This window comes from Lissotriton helveticus, chromosome 7 (genome assembly GCF_964261635.1).
Source record: "Lissotriton helveticus chromosome 7, aLisHel1.1, whole genome shotgun sequence".
Classification (NCBI taxonomy): domain Eukaryota; kingdom Metazoa; phylum Chordata; class Amphibia; order Caudata; family Salamandridae; genus Lissotriton; species Lissotriton helveticus.
Genome location: NC_136068.1, coordinates 1,059,689,832 through 1,059,709,241, shown reverse-complemented (window position 1 = coordinate 1,059,709,241; position 19,410 = coordinate 1,059,689,832). Strand labels below are relative to the sequence as shown.

The 19,410-nt window shown below is 43.6% G+C and overlaps 1 protein-coding gene across 3 annotated transcripts in view; it reads left to right on the top strand.

Annotated features, from left to right (window-relative positions):
• The window catches only part of DNAH17 (dynein axonemal heavy chain 17), a 12,633,448-nt gene that overhangs the window by 1,178,191 nt on the left and 11,435,847 nt on the right, over positions 1–19,410 (top strand). For all 3 annotated transcript variants that reach the window (XM_078653923.1, XM_078653924.1, XM_078653922.1), the window contains exon 9: positions 1,898–1,984. In XM_078653923.1, coding sequence (XP_078510049.1) covers positions 1,898–1,984 — 87 coding nt within the window. The remainder of the gene's footprint in view (positions 1–1,897; positions 1,985–19,410) is intronic.

Below are 19,410 nucleotides of genomic sequence, written 5' to 3'. Positions count from 1 at the left end.
TTTTGCATTTGGTGCAGAAAGGAAGGGGTTGACCCTTTCTCTTCTAAGCCTCATCAGCTTCTACCTTATCTTTTCCTTGGCTAAGGCAGGTCTGGCACATTCATCCATAAAAGTTCACTTAGCAGCCATCTCTCGCTACAGACACTCTGCAGCTGGACCTTCTCCATGGTCTGCAAGAATAATAAAACAGTTTCTCAAGGGCTTATTCCGAGCTTTTCCCCCAGTGAGGCCTCCGCCTCCCACTTGGCCTTTGAATTTGGTCCTTCAACAGATCATGAAGAATCCCTTTGAACCGATTCATCGGACGGACATGAAATTTCTTTCCTGGATATTAGCTCTCTTGCTTGCCCTCACATCGGCAAGACACATTGGGGAATTGCAGGCTCTCACAATACAGGACCCATTTCTTCAGTTCAAAAGAAATACTGTAATTTTAAGGACTAATCCGAAATTCATACCTAAAGTGCCTTGAGACGTTCACCTAAACGAAGCGGTGATTCTCAAGTCTTTCTTTCCTCACCCTACGACTCTGGCTGAGAGATCACTCCATTCAAGCGGTGCTTGAAATTTTATCTGGATCGCAGCAAGGGATTTCGTAAGTCTTCATAATTATTCATTGCTTTCGGTGGTCCGCGCAAGGGCCTTCCTCTTTCAAAGCAAAGCATTGCACGATGAATTTCAAGTGCTATTATATACTGTCACTCAGCGGCGGGTAAACCGCTGGACAGCAAGATCAGGGCACACTCCACAAGATCCGTGGCTTCATCTACAGCTCTCTTCGCGGTAGTGCGCATCAGAGACATTTGCAAAGCTGCGACTTGGAGCAGCGTACACACCTTTATGAAGCATTACTGCTTGGAATCTGGGACACAGGAGGATACGGCTGTGGGACAGGCAGTCCTGAGGAACCTCTTCCACTGATTGGTGAGCTTTCCTTACTATCCCTCCTTCCTTTTTTCTGCACATTTTGTGTCTAATGTTGGTACCGGTGGCTTTCCAATGTGTTTTTGCTTGATCTTTGTTGCTAATATGCATAGTGAGATGTATATAATATGTATATATATTTACGCCAGAAAATGTGCTTTATTACTTACTGCTAGCTACTCTGATACAAAAGCATGGGAATCTATGATAGTTCCAATACTAGGGCAAGAGAACAAGTTACTTACCTGTAACTTTGGTTCCCCAGTATTGGTAACTTTCATAGATTCCCATGCTCCCACCCTCCTCCCCGAGGAAAGCTCAGCCTTCAGCAGATATGACTACTGTATCACAACGGCTAAGAAAATCTGAGGCTCTGAGGTTCCTTCTGGAGGGTTCTATGGGGTGAGGCTCCTCTGATTGGCTGATGCTTAGTTTGGTCTCTTTTACAAAAAGAGGTGGATATGCTACAAAAGGGAATGAGGCCTAGGCCTATTTCTTTCTCTCTTGTACCTACTGCTATGTTATTTTGTTACCGAGACTGCCATTCAGACGACAGGGAATGATACAAAAGCATAGGAATCTATGAAAGTTACCCATACTTGGGAACCAAAGTTACAGGTAAGTAACTTATTTTCTTTTTGTGTAAGTTTATGATTGTTTGCTATTCAATATATCATTTTTTGTAGTAGTGTCTTTACGATTGCAGAGTATCCGCTCATTAAAAGATAGGACTGTTTCTCTGCTTAGAAAAATATAGGACTATTCTATCTTTTTATGTGCAGAGACTCTACTGTCATAAAGATACTACTAGTAAAATACCTTTGTAAATAGCAAACAATTATAAACTTACACAAAAGTTAAGTTTAACTTTGTGATTCAGGCCCTACATCTTTATTAATCATGTTACTATTTTGCTTATGTTTGTCCTGTGAAGATATTATACTAACCCTACTGTTTGTATTTCTTACTTAAGGACAAGGAAGTAAGACCATGGGATTTTCCTCTTTCCCTCATTTTCAGTCGCATGGATGGGTTTTCACACAGAATAAAGACAATTGAGGTAACTATGAAATGTCACTACTAACTGAGTGCTAATCACTTTCATGCAATGCACAGCTCAAGACGTTGATGGAGAGTGCATACAGTAGTTCTCTTACCCTTGAGAGTCCTAAGCTTTATTGCAGGTCTTCATCAAGGAACATCATTTTTAGGTTTCGCCCACACAGCGCGCTGGTGAAATTGATTGAATTTAATATAAATCTGGCAGTATTTAAGACTCTTAATATAAATCTTAAGAGTCTTAAATACTGCCTTACTTTTTATTTGTTTGTGTGCTTGCCACTTAATTTTCCTCTATTTCTATTGGTTGTAGCATACTATTTCCTGTTGTTCTTCGTGTGCTCTTCTTATCAGTGTCGAATGGCCCAAGTACTCCTTTTCATCCACTTTTGTGGAGCTTTTTTTAGGTTGTGCCTGCACAGCACTCACACTCTTCTTGTTTTGTTTGTACTCCACCCGTTACCAAATCTCCCTGTGGGGGCACACATTTCAAGTGTGCTTGTTTTTAATTTCATACCTGCACTCTATACGAGTGCATATGTTCCATCTTTCCACTGTTCCCTATCACCTAACGCTGTTGTTTCTCCCACATCCTTATATACCCCCTCCTGCTGTTCGTTGTTATATCAACATGGACATCCAAATTGAGACACGTTTAAGCTGCATTACAAATTAAATCAGAAATGGGGAAATTTACAGCGCAGATCAATTTATTTTTAACACATGCACCACTTCAGTTTGGAATTCTCCCTCTTTCCCCTCCAACACTGCAGAGTGTATATTCTTCATGCGCTAGTGCACAAGCTGCTCCTTCTCCTGGCAGACTGAACATGAGGTCATCTCTCAAGTTGCAAGCACAATATAACTCCACAGTCACCACGTGACCCCTGAGGCATGCCCAAATTAAGTAGGTGACCAGTCAGCAATCCATTATTTTCCAAGCTGGTAGGCACAAATGTGGAGCCCCGCTGAGGGTTACTGCATAGGCTGCTATTATTCTACGTGTATTTTCTCAATCAGATGTAGTAACCAGCGGCTGGCACTAGAAGAAAGCAGTAGCGTCTGGTACCAGGCAATGCCTCTCTTATCAATTTTTCATGACAACAAGTACAGGGGCATTGGTAAAGCAAAGGAGCAGTTATAACGATTGAGATCGGAGCAGTGCAAGGTTTGTTTTTGTAGTTGGTTGTTCTCTCAGGATGAATATATAATGTGAGCATAGTGTGCATCTTTATTGATATCTCTAATGTATTTGTTTTCCAACCTCTCCCGTTGTTTGGTCTTCTGTTTATTTTTGCAGTTTAACGTAAACCCGCCCTAAAGGTATCGGAGTGCTTTAGATGAGCACTAAATTACAGTAAATGATAAGCAACATGCAGTGACTGAATTCTAGCAATTTGTCAGCCATTGTAATGGGAAAGGGGCGATTAAGGTCCTCAAAGCACCCATTCATGTGATTTACTGCTTCTTGAGATCATTAAGGTGGAGAATATGTGATTTGCAAACAATCCCAGGATGTTCAGCCTCCCGCAGAAACTCGAAATTCCCCAGCTTCAAGATTGACCGCTCTAGTCTGGGTGGGTGACACTACTTCGGAACACACAGTTAAAAAGCATTTCAATAATGCATTCCAAAACAGCCCGACCACAATATATGTTGCTCTGTGACCGCATTTCTATAGAATCACTCTTTCCACAACCAAGGCTGTGTACAAATGAGCCCATACTGACTCAGTTCCCTCAACCCCAAGCAAGAGTACCCCAAGGCATTCCAGAAGAATGCGTTCACTATCCAGGTCACCCATGCCCTCTGCAAAATATTCTTTAAACAGCAACTCCATGCCAAGGTTCAAACGTATTAACTAAGTTTGCACACGGCTTCCCAGAAGACGATACATCAAATCACTCCATAAACAGTTTTCAAGAGCATCAGTGATCAACAGTGTGGCAAGCAAAAGTTTTACTGGTGAGTTTCCATCAGACCAGTTATGTGTGTGTGTTTTTTTTTAAACAGGATTTACATCCTCTGTGTTTTTGTGGAAATATGTGTAAAATTGGGTTTATATGCAAATAAACAGGTCTCCAGCTTTTACCATTTATTACTCCGGCCGCCGATTCATGAATAGAGCTTCAAGAAACTAGGAAAGCAGGGCACCAGTATGAGAAGCTTCTATGCCCTGTGAATAATGAACACAAGGCCCTCAACGCTGTTATAAAAATAAACATTTTATCTAGCAAGACCCATAGTAGTAACCCTGAATTGTGTAAAACAGCTAGCCTGCAGATCAGCTTGATTTGTTGCTTGTAAAACAGACTCTCTCCTGAATGCTGCACACCAAACTGTATAACAACACAGTAAGCGGCATATGTAGTAGGAGCCACCTGCTGAATGAATATTCAGCATATGAACATTGACAAAGCCAATAGATTTTTGCATAATTATAGATTAGCACATTTTTGCAACATAATCCATCATCTCCTGCATAACATGCATATTTTAGCAAAGAAATGTTTTTGTTTCTAGCCTAAATGGATCACAATTTACGTGATGTTGCGCAATGGAAGGCATTTTGCAAAGCTCAACTGGTCACTTTTCTGTTACTTATTGCCATATTTAGGTATTAAACTGGTACTAATGTTTTCCAAGATGGCGGCCGAGTAAGTCAGACTTCTCGGAGCTCTGCCGACCAGGACACTGAATGGGGAGGTCGCTGTCATCTGCAGGGCCCCAAGACACCTGATTTGCACTAAATCAAGCCCCTGCATTAAGCCACTGCCAGTGGGGACTTGGATGCCATGCAGCACCCCAGCGTGACTCGAGAACCAAGACGGCCGCATTGGATGACTCACGATAGTGGGCTCCATGGCTCCTCGCTCTTAAGGATGAGACGCATTATGGTAAGTCCATCCATACCCTTTGACTTCCAGCCTCTGTGGTGCCTCCTCAGCTGGGCAGCAGTTGCCTGCTACACCAGCAATGACTCTTGCATACGTGGGAGGACCGCCTACTCCAGGCGATGACTGCAGCCTTCCTCCGGCACGGCCATCGTGGTTGAGGGTGTAGGACACAGTGAGCCCCGCTTGGATTAACTGTAGTGGGACTGCCAGAATTTGCCCGCTCCCTCACTGCAGAATCACTGGCAGAATATCGAAGGTCAGAATATCGAATTACAGAAATATTGAAGCAAGAATATCGAAGTCAAGAATATCGACATCCTATCTACATTATGGTATGTACAAAAATATATAGAGAAAAAATATCGATGTCAAAAATATCGTTGTTAAAAATATCGTTTTTTATTTAAGTTAAAAAAAAGTTAAATAAAGTAAATAATATATATAATTAAAATAAACATAGTTAAAATATTTCAAAATGTTAAGAATGATTTGTAGGGCGCACTTACACTGATTGGTTTCATGGTGCTGTAGGAAAGAAGGCAGGATCCGTTACCCGAGAGAACATTAGTTGTAGGCTTGCTTATAGAGCCAGGTTTTAAGTGCTCTTCTGAATTTCATGAGGCCCGGACAAGCTCAGATTTCCAAGGGTAGGGAGTTCCAAAGTCTAGAGGCGAGAGTGGCAAATCTACAGCCTCCTGTGCGCTTCCGTCTGAAAGAGGGGGTGTGGAGGAGTGAGAGGTGGGCAGAGCGTAGGTTACGGGCGGGGGTATGCCTATCAGATTGTTTATGAATTTAGGACTTTTTGCCATGCAGGGACTTAAAGATCAGACATCCCGTTTTGAAAGTGCACCGTTGAGACATGGGGAGCCAGTGTAGCTTCCTAAGCAGCGGGGTGGCTGGTTGCCATCTGGGTTGACTTAGGATCAATCTGGCTGCGTGGTTCTCTTCCAGGGGATCTCATCAATAGTCATAAGCATTAGAATATTCCCGCCCATGCGCGACCCCGGAAACACTATATTATATGTACCCCACATATATATACTCATATATATATAAATACATATATATATAAAAACATGCAATAGCAGCCAAATAAAATTAGAGCTGAAATATGCTGTGCAGAATTTCCACCATACATGAATAATAAGCATTAGAAACATGAGAAACAACAACAAAGCTTGTTTAGAAACTGTTTTAATGCTCAGAAAGCAGTAGAAATTCTCATAACTCACAGGAAGCATAGAAAGCTCCCAGGCTGCATCGCAAACACACAGTCTAAAAAGACTGAAAAGCTAACCTGTAGCTGCATAGCAATAAACTGACACCGTGCCTTTAAGGCACCCATGACCCCCAGTATCCCATCATGCCTCAGGGGTGACAGTTAGGTCAGTTGTTCTTTCCGGCTCCTTCAGGAAGGGTCCTGGTTACACAGCTCCACTAGTTTTCTGTTTTCTGACAGAAAAATACTTCACTTTTGTCTCTTTTTACACTTACTTTGACATTTATCAGCTAGTCAAGTAAGATACTGTCTTTTTTAGTCAGTTTAGTGAACATTTTCTTCTGAGAATGCCTTCACTCTTTGACAAATGTCCATCTTGTGGCAACAAGAAGGCAAAATCAGACAATCACGACGTCTGTATCTTGTGTCTGCCTGAAGATCATGATCCGGACACCTGTCCTCACTGTGAACACCTGTCAGGAAGAACTCTTGAAGACAGGGAGAGGATTCGCATTTATGGCCTGGCACACAGGTCATCCAGAGGAAGATCTCCGGTGAAGAAGGGTTCCAAGAAGACTCAAACATCTTCAAAAAAGAAGTCTTCACATCCTTCAACTTTAGCGTCGGGCTCGGCGCTGAGAAAAGAACCACCGGTGGATCAGCTCTCGTCTAAACTACCGTCGACGGCGGGCTCGCCATCGAAGAGAAGACCAGGTACGTCGACGACGTCGAAGGATCCAGTCCCGTCGTCGAAATCCCCTCCGCCGTCGTCAACCAGGCGACGATCGGCGTCGAGGAATGTGACTCCGCCGCCGTCAACTGGGCGACGGTCGGCGTCGAGATGAAAGGCCCCTCCGCCGTCGTCATCCAAGCGACGTCCGGCGTCGAGAAGTGTGACCCCTCCGCCGTCGTCTAAGAAACAACGTTCGGCTTCGAGGACCAAGACCACTCCGCCGTCGTCACATAGACATTCAACGTCGAGACAGAGGTCTCCGTCGACGGCTGGTCATCGCCGTTCGACGTCGAGACAGAGGACTCCGTCGACGGCTGGTCATCACCGGTCGACATCGAGACAGAGGACTCCGTCGACGGCTGGTCATCACCGGTCAACGTCGAGACAGAAGACTCCGTCGACGGCTGGTCATCACCGTTCGACGTCGAGGCAGAGGGCTCCGTCGACTGCTGGTCATCGCCGGTCGACGTCGAGAGACCATAGATCCTCGCATCGGTCGCCGTCGAAGCATTCGAAGTCGAGATTGTTCGACCCGCTGATCCCCCAGAGGCGTTCGGCGTCGAGAAAAGAACGCTCGACGTCGAGACATTCAGAAAGAAACTCTGTTATCATGGTTACGCAGTCAGCTTCTCGCCATTCCACTTCACAGTCTTCTGGTTCCTAAACAGCATCCTCGAGGTCCAGAAGCCCTGTCCGCAGATCTCCTGTGCGTCAGCCAGATCCTTCGGCTGGGGAGATCAGACTGTCACCTAGATGGTACAGATCATTGGACCATTGGCGAAATTCAGAAGCTGCCAAACGTATGTATGAGTATGCCAGCTCTCAACACGGGTCTCCTCTTCAGAATCTGGTGGAGGAGATGGACAAGCATAGTCCTCCCAGGCGCAAATCACCTGTGAGAACACCAACTAACTCTCCCAGAAGGGAACTTCCGGTTAGACCCCGATCTCCCAGAAGACAGTCCGGTCAGGCCTCGTTCACCCAGAGGGGAAGATCGGGTCAGATCTCGCTCTCCTAGAAGGGAAGAGCATTCAAGAAGATCGCGTGAGAAGAGGCCCAGTGCTCACCGTAAACGTCGAAGGACTCCGTCTACTTCATCTACCTCTTCGACCAGGTCTTCCAAAAGAGATTACTCTCCTAAGCTGACGGATAGTCCTACCTCTAGATCCTCTCCAGTGGATGACATCGGCACTTATCTGGATGTCCTACCAAGAGGAGCTCAGAAGCTGAGCATTGAAATGTCTGTCCCTCAAGTTACTACGACAGTAATTTTTGAAACTTTGCACAAAAAATCTATCTCTCGTCCACTGCTGCCGTTAGTCCCGGGGATTATGGATCCGGTCAAGGACGTTTTCCTAACCCCAGCGGCTATCAGAGCGGTTCCAGCCCGCATACAGAAAAAATACAAACCGGCTTCTTCTGACCCAGTTTTTTATAAAATCTGACCCTCCAGCAGACTCTGTGATAGTGGCAGCGGCGAGAAAGACACATGCAGTGGCCGCTACCTCTTCAGTCCCACCAGACAAGGACAGCAAATCTCAAGACTCCTGGGGTCGCAAGGTTTGCAATTCAGCTGCCTCCACGCTGAAGGTCTCCAGTGCGGCTGCGCTGCTGGGTAGATACGACAGAGCCTTATGGGACTCCATGGAAAGGTTCAAGTCCAAACTGTCAAAGGAAGACCAGAAGGACTATGAAGAGACTATGACAGAAGGATGTCTGGTGGCGAACCAGTTAATAAGCACAGCTGCGGATGGTGCAGTGCTAGCGGCACATTCCTACTCACATGGGGTTTGTGCCAGGAGATCGGCTTGGTTGCGCCTTACAGGGCTGAAGCCGGATGCGCAGCATCGCATTCTCAATCTTCCCTTTTCGGGTTCCTCCCTCTTCGGGGAACATGCTGACGAAGAGATGACCCGTATGAAGACAGAACTGGACACAGTAAAAGCGGTGGGTTTGGAAAAGAAAAAAGAATTAAAACGCCGCTTTAAGACCGACAGAGGGAGAGGGGCTCAACAGAGGGTTCAAACCCCTCAGTGGTCCCAAAGTAAGAACCAGGGATAGACCCAGTTTCGAGGCAAAGCCAACAGAGGTAGAGGAGGTCACCAACAATCCTCTAACACCACGAGAGGAGGAAAGGCCTGAGCAGTGGCTTCCTCTGGCGCCGTTGCCCACTCCAGTGGGAGGAAGTGCTTCACAACACCTGGCAGGGTGGGTCAGCATCACAAAGGATCAGTGGGTGCTGAATATACTGCGCAATGGATACAAGCTTCGTTTCCGTGCGCTTCCAAAGAGCATTCCTCCAAAGAACTCTTGCCCTCACCAGCTAAGCTTGCTCCGAAGAGAGGTGAAAGTTCTACTACAAAACAGAGCTATAGAGGAGGTTCCCCCCTCTCAAAAAGGAAAGGGAGTCTACTCCAGGTACTTTCTTGTCCCCAAAAAAGATCATGGAGACAAGTTCAGACCAATACTCGATCTGCGACTCTTGAACAAAGTCATCGTCAGAGAAAAGTTCCGCATGTTAGCTCTTCACCAAATATGCCCATATCTTCAAACCGGAGATTGGATGTGTTCGGTGGATCTGCAAGATGCATACTTTCACATTCCGATTGCTCTACAGCATCGCAAGTACTTGAGGTTTGTAGTGGGAAGCAAACACTACCAGTACAAGGTGCTACCCTTCGGTCTCAAGTCCGCACCACGAGTCTTTACCAAATGCATGGCAGTGGTGGCGGCTTTTCTTCACAAAAAGGGTCTCTTCATCTACCCATACCTGGACGACTGGCTCCTAAAGGGTTCGTCTCCGGTTCAGGTAACGCACGATCTGCAACTTTGCCTACACCTGTTGCACAGACTCGGTCTCCATGTCAACCTGGAGAAGTCAGTCCAGCGGCCGACATAGTCCATCCACTACCTAGGCTCCGTTCTGGACACAAAATTGGGAAAAGCGTTTCCTTCGGATGAGAGATTTTTTTCCATGAGTCAGAAATGCGAGATTCTGCTAGAGTCTCGGTTTCCAACAGCCCGACAAGTAGCATCCCTGCTGGGTTCCATAGCGTCCTGCATTTTCCTCATTCCAAACGCCAGGCTGAGAATGCGTCCTCTGCAACAAGCTCTAGAGGACCAGTGGGACCAAGCGACAGGGCATTGGGAAGATCGTATTACTCTTTCCCAAGCGACGAAGGTTGCCATCAAATGGTGGACTCGGAGAAAGAATGTGCGGGTCGGAGTACTGTTTCACCAACCTCTTCCATCCCAGTCTTTAGGGACGGATGCCTCTCTGCAAGGCTGGGGAGCGCACATGGGTCCACTTCAAATACAAGGTCAGTGGTCTGCGCATGAGCAGACATACCACATCAACATGCTGGAGCTCAAAGCGGTTTTTCTAGCTCTCAAAGCTTTCTTTCCAGCGATCGAGTCCAACTCAGTCCTAGTTCAGACGGACAATACAACCACCATGTTCTATCTGAACAAACAAGGAGGCACACGATCTCGCCCGCTCTCCCGAGAGGCTCAGACAATCTGGCGCTGGCTCCTCTCTCGAGGCCTCACTGTAGTGGCGGTGCACCTTCCAGGCGAGTTGAACGTAAAAGCAGACGCACTCAGCCGGCACTTCGAAGATCAGCCAGACTGGGTGCTAAACGACGAGGTGGTAGAAGAGCTTTTTCGTTGCTGGGGTCGTCCAGCCATAGACTTGTTTGCAGACGACGAAAACGCCAAATGCCACGCCTTCGCGTCCAGGTTCCACCGACCAGGGACGCAGGGGAATGCTCTTCTGATGGATTGGTCAGGAATATTCGCTTACGCGTTTCCTCCCCTGGCTCTGATTCCGAAGGTAGTGTCCAAGCTCCTCAGGTCGGACATGGAGATGATCTTAATAGCTCCGGATTGGCCACGGCAGTGGTGGTACCCGGACCTTCTACATTTCTCTGTGTGTCCACACAGACGACTTCCTTGCAGGCCGGACCTGTTGAGCAAAATGGACGGGAAGATACTGCATCCCAACCTTCCCTCGCTGAACCTAACAGCATGGCACCTGAGGTCCTGCAATATGGACATCTGAACTTGCCTCCCGAATGCATGAACATTTTAAAGGAGGCTAAGAGGCCTTCCACGAGAGCGTCTTATGCGTTCAAGTGGAAGAGGTTTTACTTATGGTGTAGGGATCGTCATCTAGATCCTACTAAAGGGCAGGAGGAGGTAATCTTGCCATACCTCCTTTCCTTGGCAACTTCTGGATTGAAATATGTTTCCATTAGAGTGCATCTGTCTGCCATAGTGGCGTACAGGAAATCGCCTCATCAGATTTCTTTCTTTCAGGTTCCGGTGGTTAAGGACTTCCTCCAGGGGTTGAAGAAAGTCTATCCCCCTGTGCGAAATCCTTCTCCTCCTTGGGAATTGAACCTGGTTCTGTCCAGGTTAATGTCACCTCCTTTCGAACCTATCCACAAGGCTTCTTTACAACATCTATCTTGGAAAGCAGCCTTTTTAGTGGCAATCACAATAGGGTTGTCCTGAGGGCTCACCCATCCTTCTTACCTAAGGTGGTTTCTGATTTTCATATAAATCAGTCCATTTCCCTCCCTTCTTTTTCCCCCAAATCCAGCGACCCCAGCAGAGCGGTCGTTGCACTCATTAGATTTAAAGAGAGTGCTCAAGTTCTATTTGGAAAAAACCAAGGGAATCAGGAAGTCGGATCAGCTGTTCGTGAACTATGGTTCGATGAGAACAGGCTTTCCGGCGGCCAAGAGGTCCATCTCTAGATGGATTGTCTCTTGCATTAAATTGGCCTACCAGCTTGCAGGCAAGCCTTTATTGGTGTCACCCAAAGTGCATTCTACTAGAGGGAAAGCGGCCACAGTAGCTTTCTTGCACGACATTCCAATGTCAGAAATATGCAAGGCTGCGACATGGAAATCAGTTCATACCTTTACGAGGCATTACTGCCTAGAATCTGATTCCAGGGCCGATACTCAAGTAGGACAAGCCTCTTTGAGGAATCTATTTGGGTAGCCTGCGGCCTGTACGAGCTTAGTTGTTACTAGGCTTAGTATGGGTATTACTGTATTGTTACTCCTTTGCCCGCAGGGAGATGAGGTGAGGCTCGCTATTCTATTCTAATGCTTATGACTATTGATGAGGATCCCCTGGAAGAGAAGGATTAGTTACTTACCTGTAATCCTAGTTCTCTTCCAGGGGTATCCTCATCAAAGTCATAAGCAACCCTCCCGCCTCCCCGGGCAAAGGACATTCTTTAATAAGGAGATATTGTTAACCTATTTGTTACTGGGTTTGTTTTCAGTCTCCGAAAAGAACAACTGACCTAACTGTCACCCCTGAGGCATGATGGGATACTGGGGGTCATGGGTGCCTTAAAGGCACGGTGTCAGTTTATTGCTATGCAGCTACAGGTTAGCTTTTCAGTCTTTTTTGACTGTGTGTTTGCAATGCAGCCTGGGAGCTTTCTATGCTTCCAGTGAGTTATGAGAATTTCTACTGCTTTCTCTGCATTAAAACAGTTTCTAAACAAGCTTTGTTGTTGTTTCTCATGTTTCTAATGCTTATTATTCATATATGGTGGAAATTCTGCACAGCATATTTCAGCTCTAATTTTATTTGGCTGCTATTGCATGTTTTTATATATATATATATGTATTTATATATATATGAGTATATATATGTGGGGCACATATAATATAGTGTTTCCGGGGTCCCGCGCATGGGTGGGAATATTCTAATGCTTATGACTTTGATGAGGATACCCCTGGAAGAGAACTAGGATTACAGGTAAGTAACTAATCCTTCTGGACCATCCGCAGTCGCTTTAACAGGTAGAAAGGCATGCCCAGGTATAGGGAGTTGGCGTAGTCCAGATGAGACAGGACAGTGGCTATCACCACCTGGGTGAGGGCTTCTGACGTGAGGAGACGACGGACCTTTCTGATTCTCCTAAGTTGGAAAAAACACTTGGAGACTACAAAGACTATATATATATATTATTATTCCAAAACGCGCTTTCGGCACTCGGCCTTTGTCAGTAATGAAACAGAGAGCTCAACAGCCACATTGCATTTAAGCCATCACGTGTAAATTCAACTCGACATAGAGGTAGGACACAATGATGGAAACATAGTCGCCATCTTTGAATAGGTCCATAGCTAACATGTGTGAAAAATACATTCAAGTGCAGACAATACATAAATGTCTGCAGATCAAGATAGATCAAAATAGATCATATAATGGCACAGTGCATACACCATTAATATTACGCCCACAAATGGGCTTATCAATTATACACTCTATTGTAAACGACTCCACATCCATGAATTTTACCAATAAACAACACTTGGCACTCAAAAAGCTATGTGAGGATTCTTCTTTGGTGTGCAAACCCTCAGACAAGGGGGGTAATATTGTCTTGCTCACCAAAACACAATATGAAAAGGAAGCATTACGCCAGCTAAATGATCCTAACACATACATGAAAGTCACTGCATCTGTATATAACAACAGTATTAAGGAATATCATGATATGATTCTAAAATGGTATAACAGTGATATGCTGAGCTGTGACGAACATTTATTTTTGAGATGCCTAAATCCAGTTACTCCCACGTTTTATTACTTACCGAAGATACACAAGGACTTATTGAATCCCCCTGGTAGGCCCATTGTAGCTTCCCAAGTCAGTCTCACTGAACACTTATCGATATACATAGACTCTTTTCTCTCTCCACATGTGGTTGGTCTGAAATCATATTTGAAGGATACAAAACACTTTTTGAATTGTATTGAAAGTGTTAATTGGTGTGATGGATATACTATGTTGGTGATTGATATCACCAGCCTGTACACGTGTATTGGGCACGAAGAAGGGCTGATGGCCATTTCCTGGTTTCTGGAGAGCAGACCAGTGAAATATTTTGAACATAATAAGATGCTACTCGACTTCCCAAAATTCTGCCTAAATAACAATATTTTTCTTTTTGTAAAGGACCTGTTTAAACAGCTCACGGGTGTGGCTATGGGTACCTGCTCCGCTCCCAGCTTCGCGAATTTATTCGTGGGGTGGTGGGAGGAGCAGGTGGCCTGGTCCCCTACGAATAAGAAATGGAATGAACTTGTGAAATGTTGGTACCGATATATCGACGACCTTTTTATTATTATAGAGGGTTCAGTCGATTTGGCTAAAGAATATATTGAGGTACTTAATACTAATAACAACAATTTGAGGTTCTCAGGTGAAATCAGCCAAATTGAAGTTAATTACCTTGACTTAACAGTATTTGTTGAAAATGGCAGCTTACAAACCAGGCTCTTTCGTAAGGTGACTGCAGGTAATTCCACCTTATTTGCGACCAGTAGTCACCCGAAGAGCTTGGTGAATAGTATACCGTATGGTGAACTATTACGGATAAAGAGGAATAACGCCAAGGAACAAGATTTTCGGAAAGCGGTGAGCAGTAGCACACAAAGATTCAAAGCTAGAGGGTATAAAGATGGGGTACTCAGGCAGGCTTTGAGTAAGGTTTGCAATCTAGAGAGGACAGGACTGCTCAAAAAAGATAACAACATCGATAACAAAAAAACTGTTGGGGGGACGTTTAGACTGATAACGACTTATTCCAGCAATGCCACTGACCTTAAACGTATAATGCGGAAGCATTGGAATATTCTGATGACAGATACTGTCATAAAGCCAGATTTACCCTCTTATCCTTTAGTGACTTTTAGGAAGGCGAGAGCACTGAAAGACTATTTAGGCCATAGTCACCATGAAGAATTTAAACCAAAATCCAAGTCTGAACCCATGAAAGGCTTCTTTCCTTGTGGTCGATGTAAGGCAAGTAAGGGGAGTAGACGCACTGTACAATATAATGTGCCAGGGGTGAAACAACCTAGAAAAATATTAAAGTTTCTTACATGTACAACACCCTACGTTGTGTATTGTCTAACATGTCCTTGTGGCAGAAGGTATGTTGGCAACACAACGAATCCGGTAAAACTGAGAGTTTTGGAACACCAAAGAGCGATCCAAAATGCAGATGTGAACTATCCGGTGGCTAGACATTTTGATAAAGAACATGCACGTAACAGGGACCTGTAATGTACTTTTGTCTAGATTCTGTCCCCTTGAATGTGAGAGGGGGGGACAGGCTACACAAACTCAGACGACTTGAGTCGCGCTACATAATTGATCTACAAAGCAAGGTGCCGATGGGACTAAATATGCATGAAGACTTGGCTGTCCACCTGATATAATGAAATTGTGAAATGTACTGTGGATGACTAACCATTATCTTAACTTCCTTTTAATCTGTTTTTTCATTTATTGTTATGAATTATTGCCTAAAATATCTTACCATCATGTCATCTCGATTGTAATGAGTATTAGCCCATACAGGGCAGGATAACAGCATCATGGATGTGGAGTCGTTTACAATAGAGTGTATAATTGATAAGCCCATTTGTGGGCGTAATATTAATGGTGTATGCACTGTGCCATTATATGATCTATTTTGATCTATCTTGATCTGCAGACATTTATGTATTGTCTGCACTTGAATGTATTTTTCACACATGTTAGCTATGGACCTATTCAAAGATGGCGACTATGTTTCCATCATTGTGTCCTACCTCTATGTCGAGTTGAATTTACACGTGATGGCTTAAATGCAATGTGGCTGTTGAGCTCTCTGTTTCATTACTGACGAAGGCCGAGTGCCGAAAGCGCGTTTTGGAATAATAAACTGAACCGTGAATTTACCCTGGGAGTGCTGCTTCCTGATTCCCGCTTGATTGCGGGGAAGGACTTTTGGAGCTGATATTGTTGTCGGGTGCACCCCCGATTAGCAGGCACCAGCCAAGGAGTGCGACAGGCAGGTGCAAGTGGAGCGTGTATATATTTATATATATATATATATATATATATATATATATATATATATATATATATATATATATATAACGTAAAACTAAATTAAACGTATCCATATAATATATATACTTATTAATATTTTTTTATAATTATTTTAATAACATAATATTTGTTAAAACATCTTATAAATTAAAAATACATCTATACACTATTAAAACAATGATACATATATAACAAATAAAAAATAAAACTATTTTTAATATTTTTTAAATTAATTATATACTACATTAACTAAAATAATACAAAAAATAGTAGATAGCGGAGGGAATACAATTACTATTCCAACTCCAAACAGTGCAACAGTAGGGGAATTGTTGGATAGCGTAAGGATAAAAATTACTATTCCAAATCCAAACAGTTTAACAGTAGGGAAAGTGTTGGATAGCGTAGGGGATTAAACTTACTATTCCCACTCCAGGGAGTGCAACAGTAGGGAAAGTGTTGGATAGGGTAGGGGTTAAAATTACTATTCCCAGTCCAGTGAGTGCAACAGTAGGGAAAGTGTTGGATTGTGTAGGGATTTTCAATTACTATTCCCACTCCACTGAGTGCAACTGTAGGGAAAGCGTTGGATAGCGTAGCTGTAAAAATGACTATTCCCACTCCAGTAAGTGCAACAGTAGGGAAAGTGTTGGATAGCGTAGGAGTTAAAAATACCGTTCCCACTCCAGGGAGGGCAACAGTAAGGAAAGTATTGGATAGCGTGGGGGTAAAAATTACTGTTCCCACTACAGTGAGTGCAACAGTAGGGAAAGGGTTGGATAGAGTAGGAGTTAAAATTACTATTCCCACTCCAGTGAGTGCAACAGGAGAGAAAGTGTTGGATAGCGTAGGGGTTAAAATTACCATTCCCACTCCAGGGAGTGCAACAGTAGATAAAGTGTTTTAATAGCGTATAGGTAAAAATTACTAATCCCACTCCAGTGAGTGCAACATTGTGGAAAATGTAGGATAGCGTAGGGCTTAAATTAACATACTTAATAATTAAATAATAAAAAAATAACATATTAATAATTCATTAACGAAGAAATTAATAATGAGGACTAATACCATAAATTAATATCTACTTAAATAACATGAAATTACTTCCCACCCTATTCCCCCATAAACACACAACCCACTACACATAAAAAACAATACAATTAATGTAATTATCAATTAATGCAGATTATCTACCAATTAATAATAAATGTGCATTAAATGAATACTGTGCATTAAATTAATTAACAAGAACAATAAATAAAAAATAATAATATATTTATTATAATTAACATAATGATAAACTTATTCAATTTATAAAAATTAAATACCAATTAATAATTAATTAACAATAAGTTAATAATCAATAACAATACATAAAACATATTAATTAATTATGATTACATTAATTCCCACCCTATTCCCCTATAAACCCACAACCCGCTACACATAAAAAATAACACAATTAATTTTATTATCAATTAATACAAATTATTTACCAATTAATAATCAATTAACAATAAATAACTTAACAATAACAATAAATGAAGACCTGGGGCCATTCGACGAGGAGGAGTGGCAGGAGGCGATTCAGAGCCCCAGAGAAATCGTGATGTGCCCCCACTTAAGATTGATCCAACTCAAAATACTGCACCGCACATATTACCCGCGCACCCGTCTGTACTCATGGGGTAAGATCATGGACCCAAGGTGTTCCAGGGGATGTCAGGGGAGGGAACCTTACTGCACATCTCATGGGAATGTCTTGAGATTGCATACTACTGGCACGGGGTAGTAGAGGTAATGTCCAGGGTGGTGGGTATAACAGTCCCTCTAGGCGCAAAGTGGCTACTATTGATGATTACAACTGACGCTGACTGGTCCAGACACCAGGGCCTGTGGCTGGCTCTTGCTGCAGGAGTGGCTTAAAGGAACATTGCCAGAAAGTGGGGGGCGTCTCTGCCTCCGACACTGGAGGAGTGGAAGCGGGACCTCGGATGGTGCCAACACGCAGAAGAAATGGTATATAAAAGTAGGGGAGACGTTAAGAAATGGGGGGAAATCTGGGCGCCTTGGTGGAAATATAGAGGGTGGTCTTGAGATCCTGACTCATGTTGAGGATGTTGTCTGCCGCCTATTCTTCAGTGCATTGTATCACTTCTGCACAATGGTGTCTGCCTGTCGTGTAACTCTGACTATGTATACTGTGTCTGCAATTTTCCTGAGTTTTGTTGATAAAAAGAGAGGGAAAAAACCAATAACAATAAATAAAAAATGTAATAGATTCATTATAATTAATATAATGATAAATTAATTAATTAATTACAATTAATAATTAATTAACAATAAATTAATCAATAACAATAAATAAAAACATATTATTAATTAATTATAATTAAATTACTCCCCACCCTATTCCCCTATAAACCCACAACCTGCTCTAATACTAATACGCAAAATTTACATAAAAAGAAATTACTAATTTCTAAACATGTAATATATATATTTTTAAATAATAAAAATACATTAAAAAATGTTAAACATACATACAAAATACATACTAAAATGCATAACACTAATATAAATATCGATATTATTAATAACTATATTTTTGCTAACGATATTACTTACTTCGATATTACTTACTTCGATGTAAAAAAAACAATATCACTTACCTTAAGGTCGATATTCTGGTCACCGATATTTTTGACATTGATACTCTGTCCCTACGATATGAAAAAATTGATACAGATATTTTGACTGCATCCTCACTGCATCGGCTGTCCTGCCTGCTGCCCTGCAAGTGAGGGGTTGTGGCCATGTGGCAGCCTGTTCATGTTGTCACAGCTGCATCCCTCAAGGCCGACCTGCGGTGTCCAGCTTGAAGAGGTCCACCCTGGTTTGGTGCCACTGTGTTGAATACCACTTGAACAGTAGTCAGCCACAGTGGGCTGTGGTGCGGGGCGAGGTTCTTCCTGTCTTTAACCTTCTGCAGCCCTCTGGATAGCGGCCTCGGCTGCCCCACTGCTCGCCCCCCCTTGTTTACCCTTGTTGGCATGGCAGGTTGAATCCAGAGGCAATTGAGGTAGTTGTGGGGGTCTTGAAAGGTGGCAATGCCCTCCATCCTATACACAATGCTCCTGCCCCAATAAGGGCCATCTGCCATTGGCAGCCACAAGGTGGTGGTGCGTTCCATTGAACCTTTTCACCTGTATTTGCATAAGGCACCCTGGACTCTGGACCCCTGTGCAGCGGTGTTTCACTATCTGTCAGCCCTTCTGGCTTCAGTCGTACTCTTATCACCCCAAGTTCTGTCCAGCCTGACAGACATGGCGTCTTCTCTACAGGACTGTGGTCATCTCTTTGCTTGCATCCTCACCTATGATGGCCACAACAAACCCCGGCCCAGAAATGATAACTAATTGAGGTCCCCCCCGCTGTGTAAAGCCTCATGCTTTACACAGCAGGGATTGTCCCTCCAGACTTTTAGCACTGTGGCAGCAAATTAAACAAATCATCCCATACACCCTGGGATGTGCTGGGGTTGCTGACTTTCTCCAGAAGACCTGCTATCAATTCACCATTTCTTCTCAGCGGAACACTAAGAAGGATGCCACTTTGAAACACCTCTAGTCTTCACTAAGCCCCCTGAGAAGAAGACAGA